This window comes from Hordeum vulgare, chromosome 7H, assembly GCF_904849725.1.
Source record: "Hordeum vulgare subsp. vulgare chromosome 7H, MorexV3_pseudomolecules_assembly, whole genome shotgun sequence".
In the NCBI taxonomy this organism is placed as follows: Eukaryota; Viridiplantae; Streptophyta; class Magnoliopsida; order Poales; family Poaceae; genus Hordeum; species Hordeum vulgare.
Window position 1 is genome coordinate 552,374,365 of NC_058524.1, and position 17,612 is coordinate 552,391,976.

The following is a 17,612-nucleotide window of genomic DNA, read 5'->3' on the forward strand; positions in this document are numbered from 1 at the left end:
TAAAAAAAATCTTGAAATTCAGAATAAATCTTTGAGTTACCAAGATTTTTGACAACCATGATATATATTTTTTAAAAATGTAAAGATTGCTTCAACTTGTGAATAAATTTAAAAGAAAAAACATTTTCTTGCATTTGTGCACAAAATTTCTAAATCAAGCGATGATATGTGAACATACTGTGGTCACCGTCATTAGAGATTATGTTTTTTTTTCTTCCGTGGCAACGCACGTGCCATTTTGCTAGTGTGTCGTAAAGAAACAAGCATTTCAACTTGCGCTGACATAAAATATATACTGACCTAAAAATACATCCTACCATATATATAAAATTATTGTTCCTATATGTCTTGACACGCACACCATACGCGTGCGAGCTAAATGCAAATCGTTGGGTTAGCTTTGGAGTCTTCCGGTACGTCTTATTCGGAGTTTGACCAGCTTTGGATCAGCATCGTTTCCTTCGCTCTAGCAGTCGCAGCAGCAGCCTAGTTTGAGGTCTTTATGCGAATGGTCAAAGCAGATTTTGCAGGTGTTTGCACTTCTTTGCCACTGAGTATTTCATTCTTGTGAGAACCTGCATATGAGATTTTAAAAGGTGAAATAGGAATCCAAGGTAATAGGAACCTGCTTTTGTTTATTCAGTTAATCGAGAAAATTAGAGAATTACCGAATTTGCTTGACTTCGGCAAAAGCCAATTTCCTGATTTCTTTGGTTTTGACTCCGTGTGTCGTATTTTCAGCGGCTTTTTCACTTCTAGCTAAATGTCTGATGGATTCTCCCAGCCAACTTATTCGCTGATTAGATTTTGCCTCCTTCATGTGCAATCTTTGTTGTGGGTTTTCACTTCCAATTGAGGGTCTGCTGGATTCTCCTACCAACCTTACTCTCTTCTATATCTTCTCATGATATATAGCTGGCGGAGAAAGTTTCAATGGAGGTACAGTTTCAATATGAAGAGACTTCTGAGCTTTCTGGAGACCTCCCAGAATTTCAAACTGCAAAAGAAAATATGGCAAAAACTTTAGCAGTTCCCTTTTATAAGATATTTAGAAAATTCAGATAGCGTACAAAACAGTTTAATGTCAGCTGTCCAAAACGTCTTATAAAAAAGAACGAAGGGAGTACTACAGAAGTACATTATATAGGCCATGTCCATTTTATCACCATTGAGAAACTACAAGATTAACTTAGATTTATTTTTAACTAAATTTGAAGTATTGGAATAGACACTTAAGTATATCACTGACCAAAGGCCAATATAAAACGTGCACATATGAGATTAATATTAGCATAACTAAATACACAGATGATATAATATGTAACATATAGAGGACTAAAACAAGAATATGCTAAATATTCATTACAAGAGAGATAGCACAATTTATTGATGAGAGCTTTCAACTATCACACAAGTCAGTTTTGGAAAGAGTCTAGTCACAACAAAGAAGTTTATTATACTAGAAGAAAAGAAATATCTCAAAATATTCCTACCCGTGACATCTGCTGAAGCCCACGAGATCTCTCGACATGATGTGTCTCGTTATTATTATAGACGCCATATGCTACTTCATTTTCAACCATGGGATACTTGGGTAGCCCATTCTTTGATATTATAGGTGATTTCTTCCCGGTTTGTGTGTCACTCGTCAAGAGACAAACTGAACATCCATCTTTAAAATCCTCGCTGGATGATTTGCTTTGTTCAGATTCACAGTGAAGATGTGTTGCATGCCCACAACTGAATACTCGAACTGCTGAAGTAACAACTTTAGAAACTGAGCAACTGCATGCACAACAGACGAAAGTGTGTGGAGCAAATCCATGACAAACTCCTCTCTTTAATAAGCTCAAGGTATAGAACGAATCATCCTCGATAACTGACTTCGTTGTTTCCTGCAAGCGAGGTATCAGATGAGGTTGATTTCTTATATTAGATAAAATACATAAGAAAAAAATAAATGATGATGTTATCGTTTCACCATAATTAGCTGGTCTTTAATACAGAGCAAGAAATTATTACAATAAATTACCGAGGAAACAACATTTGATTGAACAAATTAAAAATTCAAGGCATCACTATCTGGACATTAGTTAGATCAGCAGAAAAATGTTTGTAGATTCATAAAGTGTATAATCGCTTTAGATGTTGGTTCATATGAATTTTGCTAATATTATTAAAAAAAGCATCGGGTTTAGTTCAATCAGCTTAATCATCCTAAGCTTATAGAGTATGTATCAATGAATCTGCTCTATATCAATGGAGTATGTAATTTGTTATGTAAATAATAATGGCCTATTTGCCAAATGTTGGTGTTGTGCAAAGTATCAAATTTCATCTGTGCTACACTTATGAAGTAAATGACAAAAGGAACAGAAATCAATCTGTACCAGTATTATTTTTTCATAATGATACATAGACAGCATTCTATGTATGACAAGCTTAAAATCACCAAACTCTTGGCTCCCATTGTCAGCTAACAGCTTTGACATAATTGTTGGTAGGGGTATATACCCAGCCATTGCCTCAATTATCTCTCCAACGAATTGTGAGAATACTCTCCAAAGAGTATTCAAACACCTTTCATAAGCTGAAATCACCATTTGTTGTGAGAATCCTTTGCCTGTTGGATGTCCGTTTGTTGTTTCACCCCCCTCGGACCGACAACCTTTTCCATTTACATCCTTGCTTCCATACAACTTTTTCAGTGGTTCTGAAAAACTGCATCAACAACATAACAGCATTAATTAACAGCTATAGTCTATATGCTGATCTCTGATAAATCCAACAAGCTAAAAGTACGAAAGTTTATACTCCCTTCGTCCCAAAATAAGTGTCTCAAGTTTGTACTAGCTTAAGTACAAAGTTATATACTAAACTTGAAACACTTATTTTGAGACGGATGGAGTATGTAATTATGTATATATTAGCAAACTTACGAGTCAAGCAGTTGAAACCAAAGTGATTGAGACTTCTCTGGGTCTGAGCGCTGTGAGTTCCTTTGGCACAATCCAATAGAGGAACGTAATGTATCAAGCACCGGATGAGCCTTGATGAGAATATCAAATATGTTACCAACTATGCAATAAAGGATACCAATCTAAGTTAGTATTACAATAGGTACGAGAAAAAGAACCTCACTCATTTTTAGAACAATGGCTGGTTGCTCAATTTCAGAGATCCTCTTTGGCGATATATGAGAAAACGCATTTTCCAGCGAAGTGATAAACTGGCTAATTTTCTCATCTAGTCCGGCTAGAACAAGTGTCAGCGCACTCCGAACATAACCACGCCTCTCTTGCAGAAATGCGGCAGCATCTGTAACTCCATAATCTAGACAGGACTGCAAACACCCGTCCAATCTGTTGCTCTCATAAGTCTCTAGAAACTTCAGGACTGACCTTGGTTCATACTGACATAGAAGCTGTGCAACAAAAGTGTATTCGATTTAACAAAAAAGGATGACAATCTCACAAAACATGTGTTGCTAGTAATAAAATACTTCAACCTAACAAATTACATAAAATGTTACTTCTGAGTATTAGGTTATTCTTTGTTACTAGTATAAAGTCAATTATATGCACCTCTTCACAAAAGTGGCAACATTTGTAGAAATTCAAGAAACTGCAAATAAGTATTGATTTCATGAACAACAGTTTTAAATATAATAAAATCAGATTCCAAAGCTCCAAAAAAGAAACAGCAACTGCTTCTTGATTCTATATACAACGCTTATGGCAAATCATTGCGCTACCATTTGCCGATAGATTGTTCTCTCAGTACCACTTTTTGTGCCAATATAGTGTTATAGAAATCAAAGGATTTACTGACGTCTACAGTGATGGCTAAAAGGCTTCACCCAAAGGTGTATCATTATTTTGTTTTAAAGGCTCCATATCAAATAAACTAGTGGTGGAAATCTATCAAATAAGCGTACCTTCAGATAGGGTTCAAATAACTCATCAATCATAGAAACAAGATTGCGGTCAAACAACTTTGGGACATTTGATAATCTCTGTAGATAATCTTCAAGTTCACCAGATAAGTAGTGACGTGCACCAATTTCATTGTCCTGGGCAGTTAGTGAACTGAAGTCAAGTTTTCCTGACAAGTGTACTTCCATTGCAGTTTTCAGGAAAAGAAAGTGGCTGCGGTTATCAGAATGAAACTCTGACAATATTTGCTGGATCTCATTTTGAAAATGATCAAGGAACAAGACAAATGCGCACTCCCTAGAAAATGATGTAACAGAGAAATTGAACAGATTCAGTAGGAAGGCAAACCAGCAAGCAAAAAACTGAAAGGGGGGGAGATATGTACTAGTTAAAATATTAATTAGCAATCTCACCTGCTTAGATTGACCAGCTCGGCAAAACGAAATATTACTGTGGAACGAAACGATAAAGCTTCATCATCTGCCAACTGAAATAACTTTCTATTGATGAAGATAAAAGCATGGTATGGTTCCACTCTGTCCTTCATGTAACTATCTAAAGCAGACAAATTTTGATTTCTGGCTGTATATATCCTGCCACATGCCTGTATAGTAACAATAACATTTACAGTCATGGGCTGAAAGACCTTTTCTGAGCAGCAGTGCTATATTATACAGGTGAACTTTTAAAGGGTAAGTAGTGACAAACCTGATGAAAGTGGGCATCTAAACAAAGGTGCAACACATAATCAGAATTCCAGTCAGTATGAGGAACCACATTGAAGAGCTGAAGAACTTCTTTCTGAGCTAGCACATTGTTATCATTATATGATGGAGTACTGGATGACGTGAAGTATTTAAGAATGTGCTTAAGAACTCGTTGAGATGACCTTGCCCTTTTATTGGAAATGTAAAAAGACACAAATTCAATTATATAACCAAAATCCTTCACTGAAGGCCAAGTTTCTGATTCTTCTGACTCAGCAGTACCCACAAGAACGGAATGGATTGCCTCATTTTCCAAACCAGTAATATGAATGATTGTGTCAACTAAACTTTGTACCAAGACATTTTGACTATCTGTCCTTTCAATATTAGTATCATCTTCATCCTTGGACACAGATGCATCAGGAGTATAAGAAGTAGGTTGAAAATTCTCTTGTGCAAAAGCACACTTGACAACTTCCAGAGTAGCTTCTGTATCCATCCATAGTAGATAGCATATGTTTGGGCATTTTCCAGAAGAACTGAAACCCTTAAATACTTCAGAAGTGAGCATTTTAGACTCCTCAAGCATGAATTGCACAAGTTCTCTTCTCACTGAATGAACTTGGGCTCTGGGAATTATTCCATGCCCTGAAAAATTAGATCATGTGATAACATATCATGGAGTTGAATCGCCTTATAAGAGCATCCTTTATAACAAGTTAATTATTCCTAGTTCTGAGCATAATACTGCTGGAAGTATGCAGATGTTCTCACGACGATGACACAACACCAAGGAGCTTATGTTGAATCTTAACTCTTCAATTTCAGAAAATCACAATTTAAGCACATAGTTTTATTAACACACTTCACAATTTACAAGGTTCTATGCCCACCAAAAGCCCAACAGCACAGGAAAAACATAGTATGGTCAACACTAAACTGGCATAGAATTAATGAAATAGTAAAGAAAATACTGTGAATGGTAAATCTACTAACCTGGAGGAAATGCTAGGCCCTGGAAGCAATACTTCAGATAAACAAGCATTCTGTAGCTGTTAAAGTGAAAATATGGTAAGAAGAAACTGGCCTTCTATATAGCAGTAGTATAATATTCTAAAAGATACACTAATTGCATATACAAAACTAGCCCGCTAGAAATGTCAAACCAAATCGAGCAACTCTAACCAACTACTAATGTGGTTCTTGCCTATTTCCTTAGAATCATGGGAACTTCCTTGCTTGGCTTCAACATTTTTGTTCACACTCATGCATGTCAATAGGGAAATCCCATGGAAAACATAAAGATGCACTTAGAATGAAGATTCATGTAAACTGCATATATGATAGACAAGTAACTAATGCTAAGAAAATTATGAAATTCTGATTAATAATGTACCAGAACAGATGTTCAATCAGGAACTTGGGAATAACATAAGTATGCTCAAATCATATATAATTAACTTGAGAACATAATGATTATACTATTATATATCATCTATGAGCAAGGTGATTATGGCAGGTTTAAACAACTCCTTCTGGCAAGAATATGACATACCAAGTAGCATCTTTTCTAGTAGCGTTCTGGAGAACATATAGAAGTTCCTCTAGAGGTGTACGGAAATCATTCAGGCCTTGGTTAAATAAATATATTAGAGCACCATATAACCCATGCTCACGACACAATCTGACTACCTGCATAGAGAACAAGTAGAACAATATCATGTGGATGCATAATTGTGCAACACACTAGTCCAAACTACAAAAAGAGTGCAAGAAGAAACTGAAAAAAACAATTTTCTTGGACAATGAATGTGGACAATGAAACACCAAACATCTTACACTAGTTCGATGCAAGTTATGTATAGGGAAAGTAGTGGCTGCACCCACCTTCGGTGCACCCACACAAGAAAACATAGCAAAACATTTTTAAAAAATTCTGAAACTTTGTGGGAATGATTATCAGCAAATTTTAGAAGTGCTTGCAAAGTTTGGTGGTCAAATAACATTCGAGGAGCTTCGTACAAAAAAGGCAAAATTACAAAATCTGCTCAAACAGTGACTTACATTTTAACTAATTTTCAGTGATTTTGTCTTTTTTGTACAGAGCTCCTCGAATGTTATATAACTACCAAACTTTGCAAGCGCCCATAACATTTGTTGATTATCATTCCGACAAAGTTTCATATATTTTTTAAATGTTTTGCTATGTTTTTCGCGTGGGTGCACCGTGGGTGCACCGACCTGGGGTGTAGAAAAACCACTCTCGTATGTATACCTGATTAAAATCCAGTGATGGAATATCCATATGAAGAATGCATTGTTCGACTCGCTGCAACCATCCTTTGCCACTATAATGCTCTACTAGAGCTTGCATGATCTACAAATCAAATTGGCATAAATGTATAACCATTTGCAAATTTATGTGCTAACACTAGAAAATCCTCAGTGTTACTCACCTCAGGGGGTAAAGAACCAAGCATATCTTTCAATATATATGGCTCTAGTGCCTCTAGAAATACACCTGTTTAAGATATAGCCGCAATTTAATAACAGAAACATGTACGTGGACATAACTTATCAGAAAACAGATAACTTGACATAAGCAATATGTTTCTTATACTACTGAACATGAAAATTAATATAAATATCCTCTGGAATCTTCCTTAAAAAGGCTGTGGAACCTTCAAAAGTACAGGTAAAGTTATTCCAAATAAAATAGAGTCAAAGCAACAGAAGGAAGGAAAAAATGCCTGGCTACGCAACTAGAACCCACTAAAGCATCCACCAAAAGGGATTTACAGAATGCCTGCAACTTAGAACCGAAGCAGGAAAGTATCTTCCTTTGCATTGCTGTAGAGAAAAATTAAGAGGATCACGGTATGTATCCACGAATGATCGAAAGAAAGATGTCTTAAACATGGAAAGGGAGGATTGCGTCAACTTCAGGCATGAACAAAATAAACATCAGAGTTTAGCAAAATGGAAAGATTGCTAGTTCTTATGAGTTAATTAATAACAAGCCTACCTCCACTTTGAGCAGCAACAAACTTAGAAAAGACTGTGTCAAACAGGATGTCATTCCGTCCAATGTGAACACAAAACTCGACTGCAACCCCTCCTACACGGGCATACTCTTCTTCTCTCTCTGTCAGCAGGGATCTATCGGCGTTTATCAGGCCATCAGCTGCTCCCCTTTTTCCAGTATGGTTTGACAATGCAATTGAAATATATTCAAAGACATAATCAATATATGACAGGAGCAACTCTAATAGACCCGGCATTATGGCTTCCCTTATAGAATCAACTTTACTCGGAAGATCAACAACACCCTGTGTGTGACCGTCATAAAGCTTCATTGCCATGTCCATTGCACCCATCCAATCACCAGCTCTCTTTAGTGCTTCAATCCGCTCTTTCCATGGAAGAAGTCGCGAAACTGTAAGAAAGCTTGGGCCAAGAATATAAACTGTAGCACCCCTTACTGCTACCGAGTTGTTAAAATGCCTCTCAGGGTTACCAAACCTGTTAGAAAAATGTGTATGGTACAGTATGCTGTCTTCTAAGACCAAGCCATCAAGAATAAAGATAGTCCTGCGAAGCTCACTGCCATCCTTTGAGAACAAACAGAGCTGCCCTCTCAAGTTAAGGACAGCTAACATCTGAATGGAAAAAAAGAGCAACTTGATTTTACAACTGTGAAAAGAACATAAACTAAATGAATAAGCAAAAGGGGAGACTTTTACATACCTTATCCTTTAACCAGGCAACACCAACAGCGACACTATCAAGCTTCCAGTCATTATGTTTGATCATCTTTGATTTAACAAATTTTGACACTTGTACTTGACGGTCCCATGCAAGCACAAGCCAAGATACCCGGTCTTCATCTATATAGTGTTGTCATTTTAGCACAAGAAGCTACAGTTTACCAATATAAGAAATTACTGATCATTGTCAATATCTGAGGAGGTCTAATCTTACCAGTTGGCGATGAATGACTCAAGGATGATGTGTATTTCCATGCAGCATAAGCAATTGACCCTTCTCGTGCTCCTTCTGGTCTAGAGAAGGTCTCAATATGGTCAACATGGTCAATGTTGGTACGGAGTCTAACCTAGCAAGGAGAAACACAGAACATCATAACTCAATACAAGGGTTACGATAATTATGAGTTCACAACATAACAGATAGTAAAAAAAAGTCTGCATCATGAAATATATCATTCATACCACAAGAGCATGTTGATGCATAATGAACATGACTGTAACACCATCCTCCATTGGAGAAGAACCTTCATTGAAAAACTTCCATCTGGAATCTACTCCAACTACACCTCCCATCATGCTGCCATGACCACCACTGGAGGAAGTTGTTAGGCTGTCTGGCATAGATGAGTTGCCAGAACCAAAGGAGTCATCCGCTAGAAGAGGACAGGCTGAGAGCACGATTCCAGTATGCCCATCAAAAAGGCGCTGGCAAAGCGTAAGTTTTGTCAGAGCAGACATATTTAACAGTGGATCAAGTGGGTTAACATGTGCACAATGGAGATGTTTCTACATACCTGGATTCCCTTGACAGTCAAGCGATTAATGACGGGGATAATTGAGAATGTGTGCAGAAGAACAAGCCCTTTTGAATCACCAGTGATGGCTTTACATTGGTGGATAAAACAGACATGCACTACAGCTCCTGTATGCTCACCATATATGACTTTTGCTGCAGTAGCCTTCTGTACATCCCAAATTGTCATATGACCATCACCATATCCTACTAGCAGAAGATCCCCTTGCGGGTTAAAGCACATGGCAGTCACTGGTGATTGAGTTTTTTCACCTTGGTTCCAAAAGAATAGCATCTGAAATTATAAAAGCAGTATTTATAGACAAAAAAATCAAAGTGACATATAATTCTCAGGACTTCAGAACCACTACTCTAGGATAGCTGTCCTCATTTTAAACCATAACCATTATTAAAGATTTACTATTTTCCACATATGATTCACCCAACAAGATTTTTGAATAGCAACTGGTTACTGGCCTTAGTGGCCTACAAGATTAATAGCTTCATGTGCAGGCACTGAGTTATTATATGACTGGCAAACGCATGAAATGTGCAGTAAGCATCAATCCAGGAGATACTTTTCGAGTTTCATGAACTATCTTGGAAAAAAATAATTTTCGATGAGCAAGCAAGAGAAGAGAAATCAAGGGTCAATTGTGCAGTGAGTGAGCAACTGTAGAGCAAGAAGTAAAAGTGCCTTGAAGATTTGGGCGAGCTAAACATACAAAAAATACAGTTTCTTCTGGTTTCTTGTTCTTAAAAGAACATAGAGATGTATCCCAATCATCTTTGAGGCATCTGGTTGGGCTTAATTATTCCTACCATTTATGTTTGGCACGTTAATCAATGTCATATAATCAACCAGCTTTCTCAATAGAAATTATGTTAAGTCAATCAAAATTCTTGTCATTAGATTCGGGCACAAAAGATGGTAAAATATTTGAGTATTTGAGTACTGAGCCATCTAATCTAATAAAAGTACCAAGGTAATCCTATCTTCTTTTGTTGCCATCAACTGCTAAAGACTATAAGGGCATGTACAATGGTAGATAAGAGAGTCTTATCTTAAGCTTTGTATGTAATTTAGAGATGACAAAAACTCATCTCAACAATGGATTATCTCTTAGCCTTATCTTCAATAACTAGTTATTCCTAAAAGTATAGTGCGACATATCGTGCTAAGAGATCATCTCTTAAATAAGAGAAGACAAGCCTTTTTTCTTATGATTTCTCTCTCCTCCACCTCAGCATTTATCTTACGTGGCACTCTTACGATAGCAACATTGTACATGCCCTAAGTGGTCCGCACTATGAAGGTGTGATACCTACACTTCACAGCCTTGCCTAAGTGAACTTTAGGTGTAATTATGAGAACAAGGAATAGACCCTTATCTTCTTTTGTTGCCATTAACGGCTACTGTAACCCTTATCACGCGCACCCATGTGAATAGTCAATTCATAAAAAATGCTTGATTTTTTTAAAATTCTGAAATTTCACGGTATAGACACACATGGTATTCTTAGTGACGAAAATACAATTGTAACCATAACTATTCATAGCGCAAACAAAAAAACAGTCTCTTTTAAATAGCTTTGATTTTGTCATTTTTCCCCAGATTACCACGGGTGCGATTTCTTCGTGAAACTTCATACACGAGTATACTGGTTAATTATGTATATTACAAAAATAGATTCATTATTTATTTATTTTTGCTAGCCTTTTTTCGAATTTTCTATTCATAAGAGATGCGCGTTGAACCATGTTCACCAAATTCGCGTCCATACAGTGGTCTGTTCTTTATTCCCAACTATACAACTAGATGGATTGACGAAAATAGCAAACACTATTGTGCAGATTTATTCCAAGGGTTACTATCAGTTATGCATAGCATTGCACAATTGTATTTGTCATGTTAATGGGGCTCAGATAGTCAGATGGCAAATGAGTTACTTTAGCAGATTCCTCGTTGCCACCTTATTGTACTTCTAGTTTCTGTTCCAAATCTAAGATTTTGTATGCTTTTAGAATTCTACCTAAATGTTAAATGTCATGTTTGTATCAAAGTTTGGTACACCAGGGTAGTAATGGGGACAGCAGATGTTTGCATGTCAAGTTAGATCATTATTTGCAACACATTATATCTGGATTAACTTAATTTTGTGAGATGCAGCTACAACCCTGACGACAAGACAATTTCAGAATTATGGTGGTGATGTATACAACTATTGCAAAATTGTAGCCCCAAGTAATGTCTACGACTCAGTGTTATCTAATGAATCATCTTCAAGTCTATACCACATAACTAATAATGAAACACCTTGAAGTACAACATCTGAAGCAAAGCATTAAACCATATATAGTATTTGACCACAACAGCACCAAGGAGGCAATGACTAACCTTTGCATCTGTATCATCAGCTTGATTGCTGGAGTATTTGCTTGGGATGATGATAACAGATCCATTGGACATGCCCATGGCAATATAGCTCCTATGTACTGCTAAGACCTGAGGAGAGCCATGTTCCTGCCTAAAAGACGGAGAGGCCATGGCACGAGTTATTGGGTTGTCCACCTCAATCTGCATGTAACCAATAGCAGGTTGGCCTTTCCCAATCCCCTCCAGACGCATTCGTTGTGCTGCTGCTCCCTCCTCCCAGTGCTGCACAAATGAGGCATGACTCTTCTCGAGCTCCTCAGCCCACTCCAATGGTTTTATCGGCGCCTTTGGCTTTTTCTCCGTCTTTTTCACAGCCATCCTGCTGATCTCCAACGTCTCTTCGATCACCTTATCGATGATCCTCTCAGATTTCATTTGCTCTTCCAAATCAGTTTCAGAACGTTCGACTGCCAGCCCGTTATCAGTCTTTTGATGGGAAACTGACCCATCCTGAATGTCACCAGATTCCACAAAAATTCCGTTGCTAATTGGCTCATCACCATTTTCCTCAACAATAAGCCGAATTTGACTCCCGCGTTGATCGGTTTCAGCCAAAATCTTGCCCTCAAGTTGCTCATTGCCATTGACATGTTCCGCATCAACAAAGTCGACATTGCCTATGTCCACCGATTCTGAGGGCTCAGGATTCTCTCCAGTCCCCACTTCACCGTGCTTGCCCACTTCCAATTCTTCAACTCCATTCCCGCCGACAGTTTCGTCCGTCACCCTAGCAACCACTTCCTCACTAACCTTCTCAGCTACATCATCTCCTTTGAAATTTCCGGTAAAAAGGATACACTCGGAGCCTTGGTCGAGGAGCTTCTCTATGGGCGTGGAGGCAGTGCGCCGCGACTTAATTGCAGCAGCGTGCGGAGTAAGAACAGCGCGGGACGCGGCCGCGGCTGCAGCGAAGGCGGCGCCTGGTTTAGGGCTGGGGCGGACACCCCGGAAGAGCGAGGGGACTGGCCTCGACGAGGAGGTAGCTTTGTTCGAAAAGGTTCTAGAGACAAGGTAGGAGTGCGTAGCCGACGGCAATGCTGATGTGGACCTCCCGGGGGACCCGGAAGGCAACGGCAGAAGAGATGGGGAAGGTTTAGGAGGCGGCGGTGTGACTTTGGTACGGGTCAGAGGTTTGTATTTGGTGCTGGGTGTACGGTTTGGCTCGTCGTCTTCGTCGGAGTCGGACGAGGAGAGGAGGAGGAGCAGGTCGTCGACAGCGCAGCGGCGATCGGCGTCAGCGTCGGAGGAGGCTTGAGACGACGGGAGGAAGGCCTCCAGATCGAGCTCACTAGGGGGCGGCGATGGGGCTTTGGTGCGGGTCAGTGGTTTGTAGTTGGTGCCGGGTGTAGGGTTTATCTCGTCATCGCCGTCGGAGTCGGACGAAGAGAGGAGGAGGAGCAGGTCCTCGACGGCGCGGCGGTGATCAACGTCGGAGATTGGAGAGCCCAGGGGGGAGGCATCTAGGTCAAGCTCATGGGGCAGAGGCGGTGGCTTGGATGCCATCGCGGGCGACGACGATAACACGAGGGAGACGGGGCCGTCTCGCCAAGGTAATTGGCAACTTATTATTGGTAGTTTTCGATGCTTTCGGTTTCGACGGTGCTTGGGTTGTAGTCCAGGGGAAACACAACTACTCCAATAACTCGCGTCGGTCGCTCGATCCGTCCCTGGATCCGTCAGATCAAATAGACCACGTATATATAGGCTGATTTATTATTGTTGAGGGACATGACGTGGGCTGATGTGAAGCTTCGCGAGACTTTGGGCCTGTTTGGACTCTCTGTCAGATTCTCCATATCTCCAAATACCATGATTCCGCTGCAGTCGTCTTTTTTTTTTTGAGGATAGCTTTTTTTAGGCAATTTTTTAAGGATAGCTGCAGTTGTCTGTTGAGGGCTTGAGGCCTTGTAGAGTGGTGGGTGTTTATGGCCAGGTTTTAAGAAAAAAAGAACGGCGTTGGGTCGCAAATAAAGTTGTCTCACAATGCATAGATGTTAGTCGGAGCCTCAAAGATGCTTCAGATGCTTCAAAGTTCGCGTAGGGCTGCCCTGGCATCAGTTCTCTCCAACGCGAATATGTCTATGCCCAACAAGTTAGACGCACAACTCCAATCAACACCGTCGCTTTGTCATGTGGATCAACACAAGCATGCCCCACACGGACCCACCTGGATTTGGCTATTTTAGTTTTTTCACGTGCATGGAAGGGCTGCTTTTTTTTTTCCCGATGGAGGCATTGGGGTGAAGCACCCGTGACCTTTGTGAAGCACTTACTTCTCCTAAGCATCAGCTAGCACCGGAGCAAAAGTTTGCTTCTCCTTCCCTTTCTAAGCACCCGTGCAGTCCATTCTTAGAAAATAAATCGGGTTTTTTTTTCTCTCGCACCTGTCTAAGCACCAGGGACGAAGCTAGTATGCAAGCATAGGGGGGCAAGTTTGTTCATGAAAAGGTCAAAGTTCATATGAAGTAAAAAAAATGACTATAACAACCATTATTATAGTAGAAAAATCAATTTGTTAGGGGGGTCTAGCCCCCCTAGTCCCTCCCTAGAATCGTCCCTGCTAAGCACCTGCCATTGTACAGAGCCTGATGTGTACTCTCTCCGTCTGGAAATACTTGTTATAAAAATGTATGTATCTAAATTATATTTTAATTTTAGATGCATATTTTTTATTCATTTGTGTGACAAATAATTTCAGACGGGGGAAGTATTTTGCAAACAGGAGGGCTTCTTCACAACAACCAGGCCGTCATCCCGCGTTTGTAAAAGTACTTCGCTTCCGCCTTTTATATTTCACTAGCAAAAGAGCACGTGTATTGCGACGGGAAAATAACATGGACTGGTGAACGGGCTTTATCATAAGAGTGTATTTGTTTCAGAGGAGATGGAGGCTTGGAATGGGGATGTTTAGGCCAGGCCGGACTTATCATCCATTGATTGGCTGAAAGACATGGGATTTCAGGTAGGAAGGGCAATACAAACTCCCATAGTTTTCTTCCCAGGGGACCCCTGGTAATTCAGATGAAACAGAGAATTAGTTGTCTACATTCCACGGTAGAGTGGTTATGTACTTTTGCCAATGTCAAAACGCATGAACCAAACATGAGAAGATTGTTGGGAAACATTGCATGGAAAACAAAAAAAAATCCTACGCACACGCAAGACCTATCCATGGTGATGATCATCTACGAGAGGGGAGATCGGATCCACATACCCTTGTAGATCGCTAAGCGGAAGCGTATATAACGCGGTTGATGTAGTGGAACATCTTCGTGATCCAAATTGCAGTCCGTCCCGCGATCTCATCACGAACCGTCCCACGATCCCATCACGATCCATCCCAATCTAGTGCTGAGCGGACGACACCTCCGTGTTCAGCACACGTACAGCTCGATGACGATCACCGCCTTCTTGATCCAGCAAGAGGGGCGGAGAGGTAGACGAGTTCTCCAGCACGGCGTCATGGTGGTTGTGATGGTGAACTAATCCAGCAGGGCTTCGCCTAAGCACCGCCGAACTAGACTAGAGGAAGAGGGAGCACGTGGCTGATTTCCGTGTCTCAAAAACCCTAAATACCTCTAGTACATATATAGGAGGGAGGACTCTTTCTCCTTTCCTTTTAAACTTTCTTTCCTTATCCCTCCACTCCTAGACGCATGGGCCTTTAGGGGAGGCTTCGGCCAGCCCACCAAGGGCTGGTCCACCTCCTCTCATAGCCCATGAAGCCCTTGGGTCGTCACACCCCTCCCGGTGGTCCCCCGGTACCCTCCCGGCACTCCCGGTACACTACCAATGAGTCCGAAACTTTTCACTACAATAAATATGCTAACTTGCAACCTTCAATATTGGTCACCAGATGGTCGTTGATTTCCATTTGTGGCCTTTTTACGACCAAAAACAGATGGTCAAAAGTTGAGCGTCTCTAATGGAAATTAACAACCTTTCTTCTGGAATGGTCGTAGACTTCTACAACCAAACAAAAGGTCGTAGGTTCTACGAGCAATCATTTTGGTCGTTAGAAGTATACCCACACCACGTCGGATCCAACGTGGCAAGCTGGCGTGGCAAAGTTACGACCAATTCGATTGGTCATTGATAAGAATCAACCCGGTCCAATTCGGTGTTTTACGTGGGCCGAGCCCAACAATTTAGCCTTTTTATATTATGTTTCTATTAATTTTGGTCAGCTACATGGGCCAGGACCAACATTTTAGCCTTTTTATTTTTGGATTGTGACCTTTTAAAAAACCATTTATTTTTAGTTCCTAGCCTCTTTGTCAGCTCCAGTTCTCAGATGGGTCTCAATTATTAGATTTTTCTAGGCAATGGGTCCCAACTGGAGGTTCTATTTTTTTCACAGCTTATTAATAAGCAATATATCACACACAAAGGAGAGAAAACATATGAAAATCTTCAAATATCAGACAAAATCATTTTATTACAATATCCTAGTCAGAACAAAACACACGAAACTTCATAAACTTGTCATATTATAACAACCAGTTTAACCATCCAATCTTGCATACACACGAACTTCTCATGGAGACCTTTTTGACGTTGGGGTTCTTCTCCTTGTACTCCTTCCTGAAGGTCTCCCTACGTAGACGAAACACACACAAACTCCTCGGTTAGGACGCGGTGTCACACCAAAACACAGGAAAACAATGTGAATCGAACCACATCAAGTAATCAAATAGGGGGACTCACATGAAGACAAAGAAGGCGCTCGGGGGTCGCTTGGGCTTGTTTGGGGTCCTTCTCGGCCTTGCTCTTCTTCACCGCGAGCCTGCATCACCACCACAGAAACAACACTAGCAGACCAAATTAGAACCCGACGCGAAACAACAGCAACAGGAAAACCCAAGCAGAACCACAATCATTAAACTAAGTTCACAAACATTCAACTGATTTTAGAGCATTTTGTATATGTCTACATGGGCTGGACAACATACACTTTTGTACATATCTCTAGAATACAATTTGGACAAAATAATAATCCAGTCTACATGCTACAAATTAAGTACTCCCTCCGTTCCTAAATATAAGTCTTTAAAGAAGTTTCATTAGTGGACTACATACGGATGTATATAGACATACTTTAGAGTGTAGATTCACTCATTTTGCTCCGTATGTAGACTACTAGTGAAATATCTTAAAAGACTTATATTTAGAAACAGAGGGAGTAGTAGTTATTTGAAAATTGTGTAGGAGGCAAGCAGAACAAGTCAAGCTTGGCAATTACATTTTTTGCAAGTTACTGTACGTAGCTTAAATGGAACATGTAGCAGAGAATAAAGTTATACGTTTCAGGAGCGCATATGTTATTTCTTTAGTAAAGTATACATTATGGTAAATCCACTACCACACTAATCATTTCATTCAAATCATATAGGAAATGACACGAGTTTCTCCATTTTGAAAGGTGGGAAGATAGATGCTTTTGAAAATCACTAGACAAATAATCACAGAGTATACAACGCTATCTCTTAATTACTGGTGTCCAACAACAAAGCAATGCCTGCTGGACTTGACAAGAACTGAAATTTCCTAAATACTATCGCATTTCTAGTACCATGATCAAGTATAGTATATGCATAAAAAAACTCAAACAAGCTCATTGTGCATTTTATTTTTTAGCAGAAGACACGATAAGCATAAATAACCACTAGTTTAAAGATCAGGTTGTCCGAATACCCTGGTTTCTGTTACTACTCGAGCAGGTTGGGTAGGCATGCCATGTGAGCATATGAGATGACAAAATATTTAGAGTCAATTATGCAACATCAGTAACAACCGAAATCCTTGCTTCTTAAGAAGAGTTTTCAGATTCACACATAACCAAATAAAGAGGCAAACAACAGCACACATTAGCACACATTAGCACATAGTAGCAGCACAAGCAATCAACATCAGCTAGTTGAATATAGTGTCAGGACAAGAAGCATCCAAGCCTCGCAGGTTGAGAACCAATA

The 17,612-nt window shown here is 39.9% G+C and overlaps 1 protein-coding gene across 1 annotated transcript; it reads right to left on the reverse strand.

Moving 5' to 3' along the window:
* Nucleotides 1-559: 559 nt before the first annotated feature.
* Nucleotides 560-14,215, reverse strand: LOC123409283 (vacuolar protein sorting-associated protein 8 homolog). Its single transcript, XM_045102225.1, is given in 21 exon segments — nucleotides 560-575; nucleotides 669-997; nucleotides 1,494-1,895; nucleotides 2,391-2,721; nucleotides 2,940-3,049; nucleotides 3,137-3,424; nucleotides 3,938-4,232; nucleotides 4,349-4,539; nucleotides 4,644-5,290; nucleotides 5,639-5,694; nucleotides 6,198-6,334; nucleotides 6,918-7,019; nucleotides 7,099-7,163; nucleotides 7,668-8,301; nucleotides 8,390-8,529; nucleotides 8,624-8,756; nucleotides 8,872-9,114; nucleotides 9,204-9,497; nucleotides 11,602-12,912; nucleotides 13,099-13,181; nucleotides 14,209-14,215. Coding segments are annotated over 21 exon segments (5,814 nt in total).
* Between the last annotated feature and the right edge of the window lie 3,397 nt (nucleotides 14,216-17,612).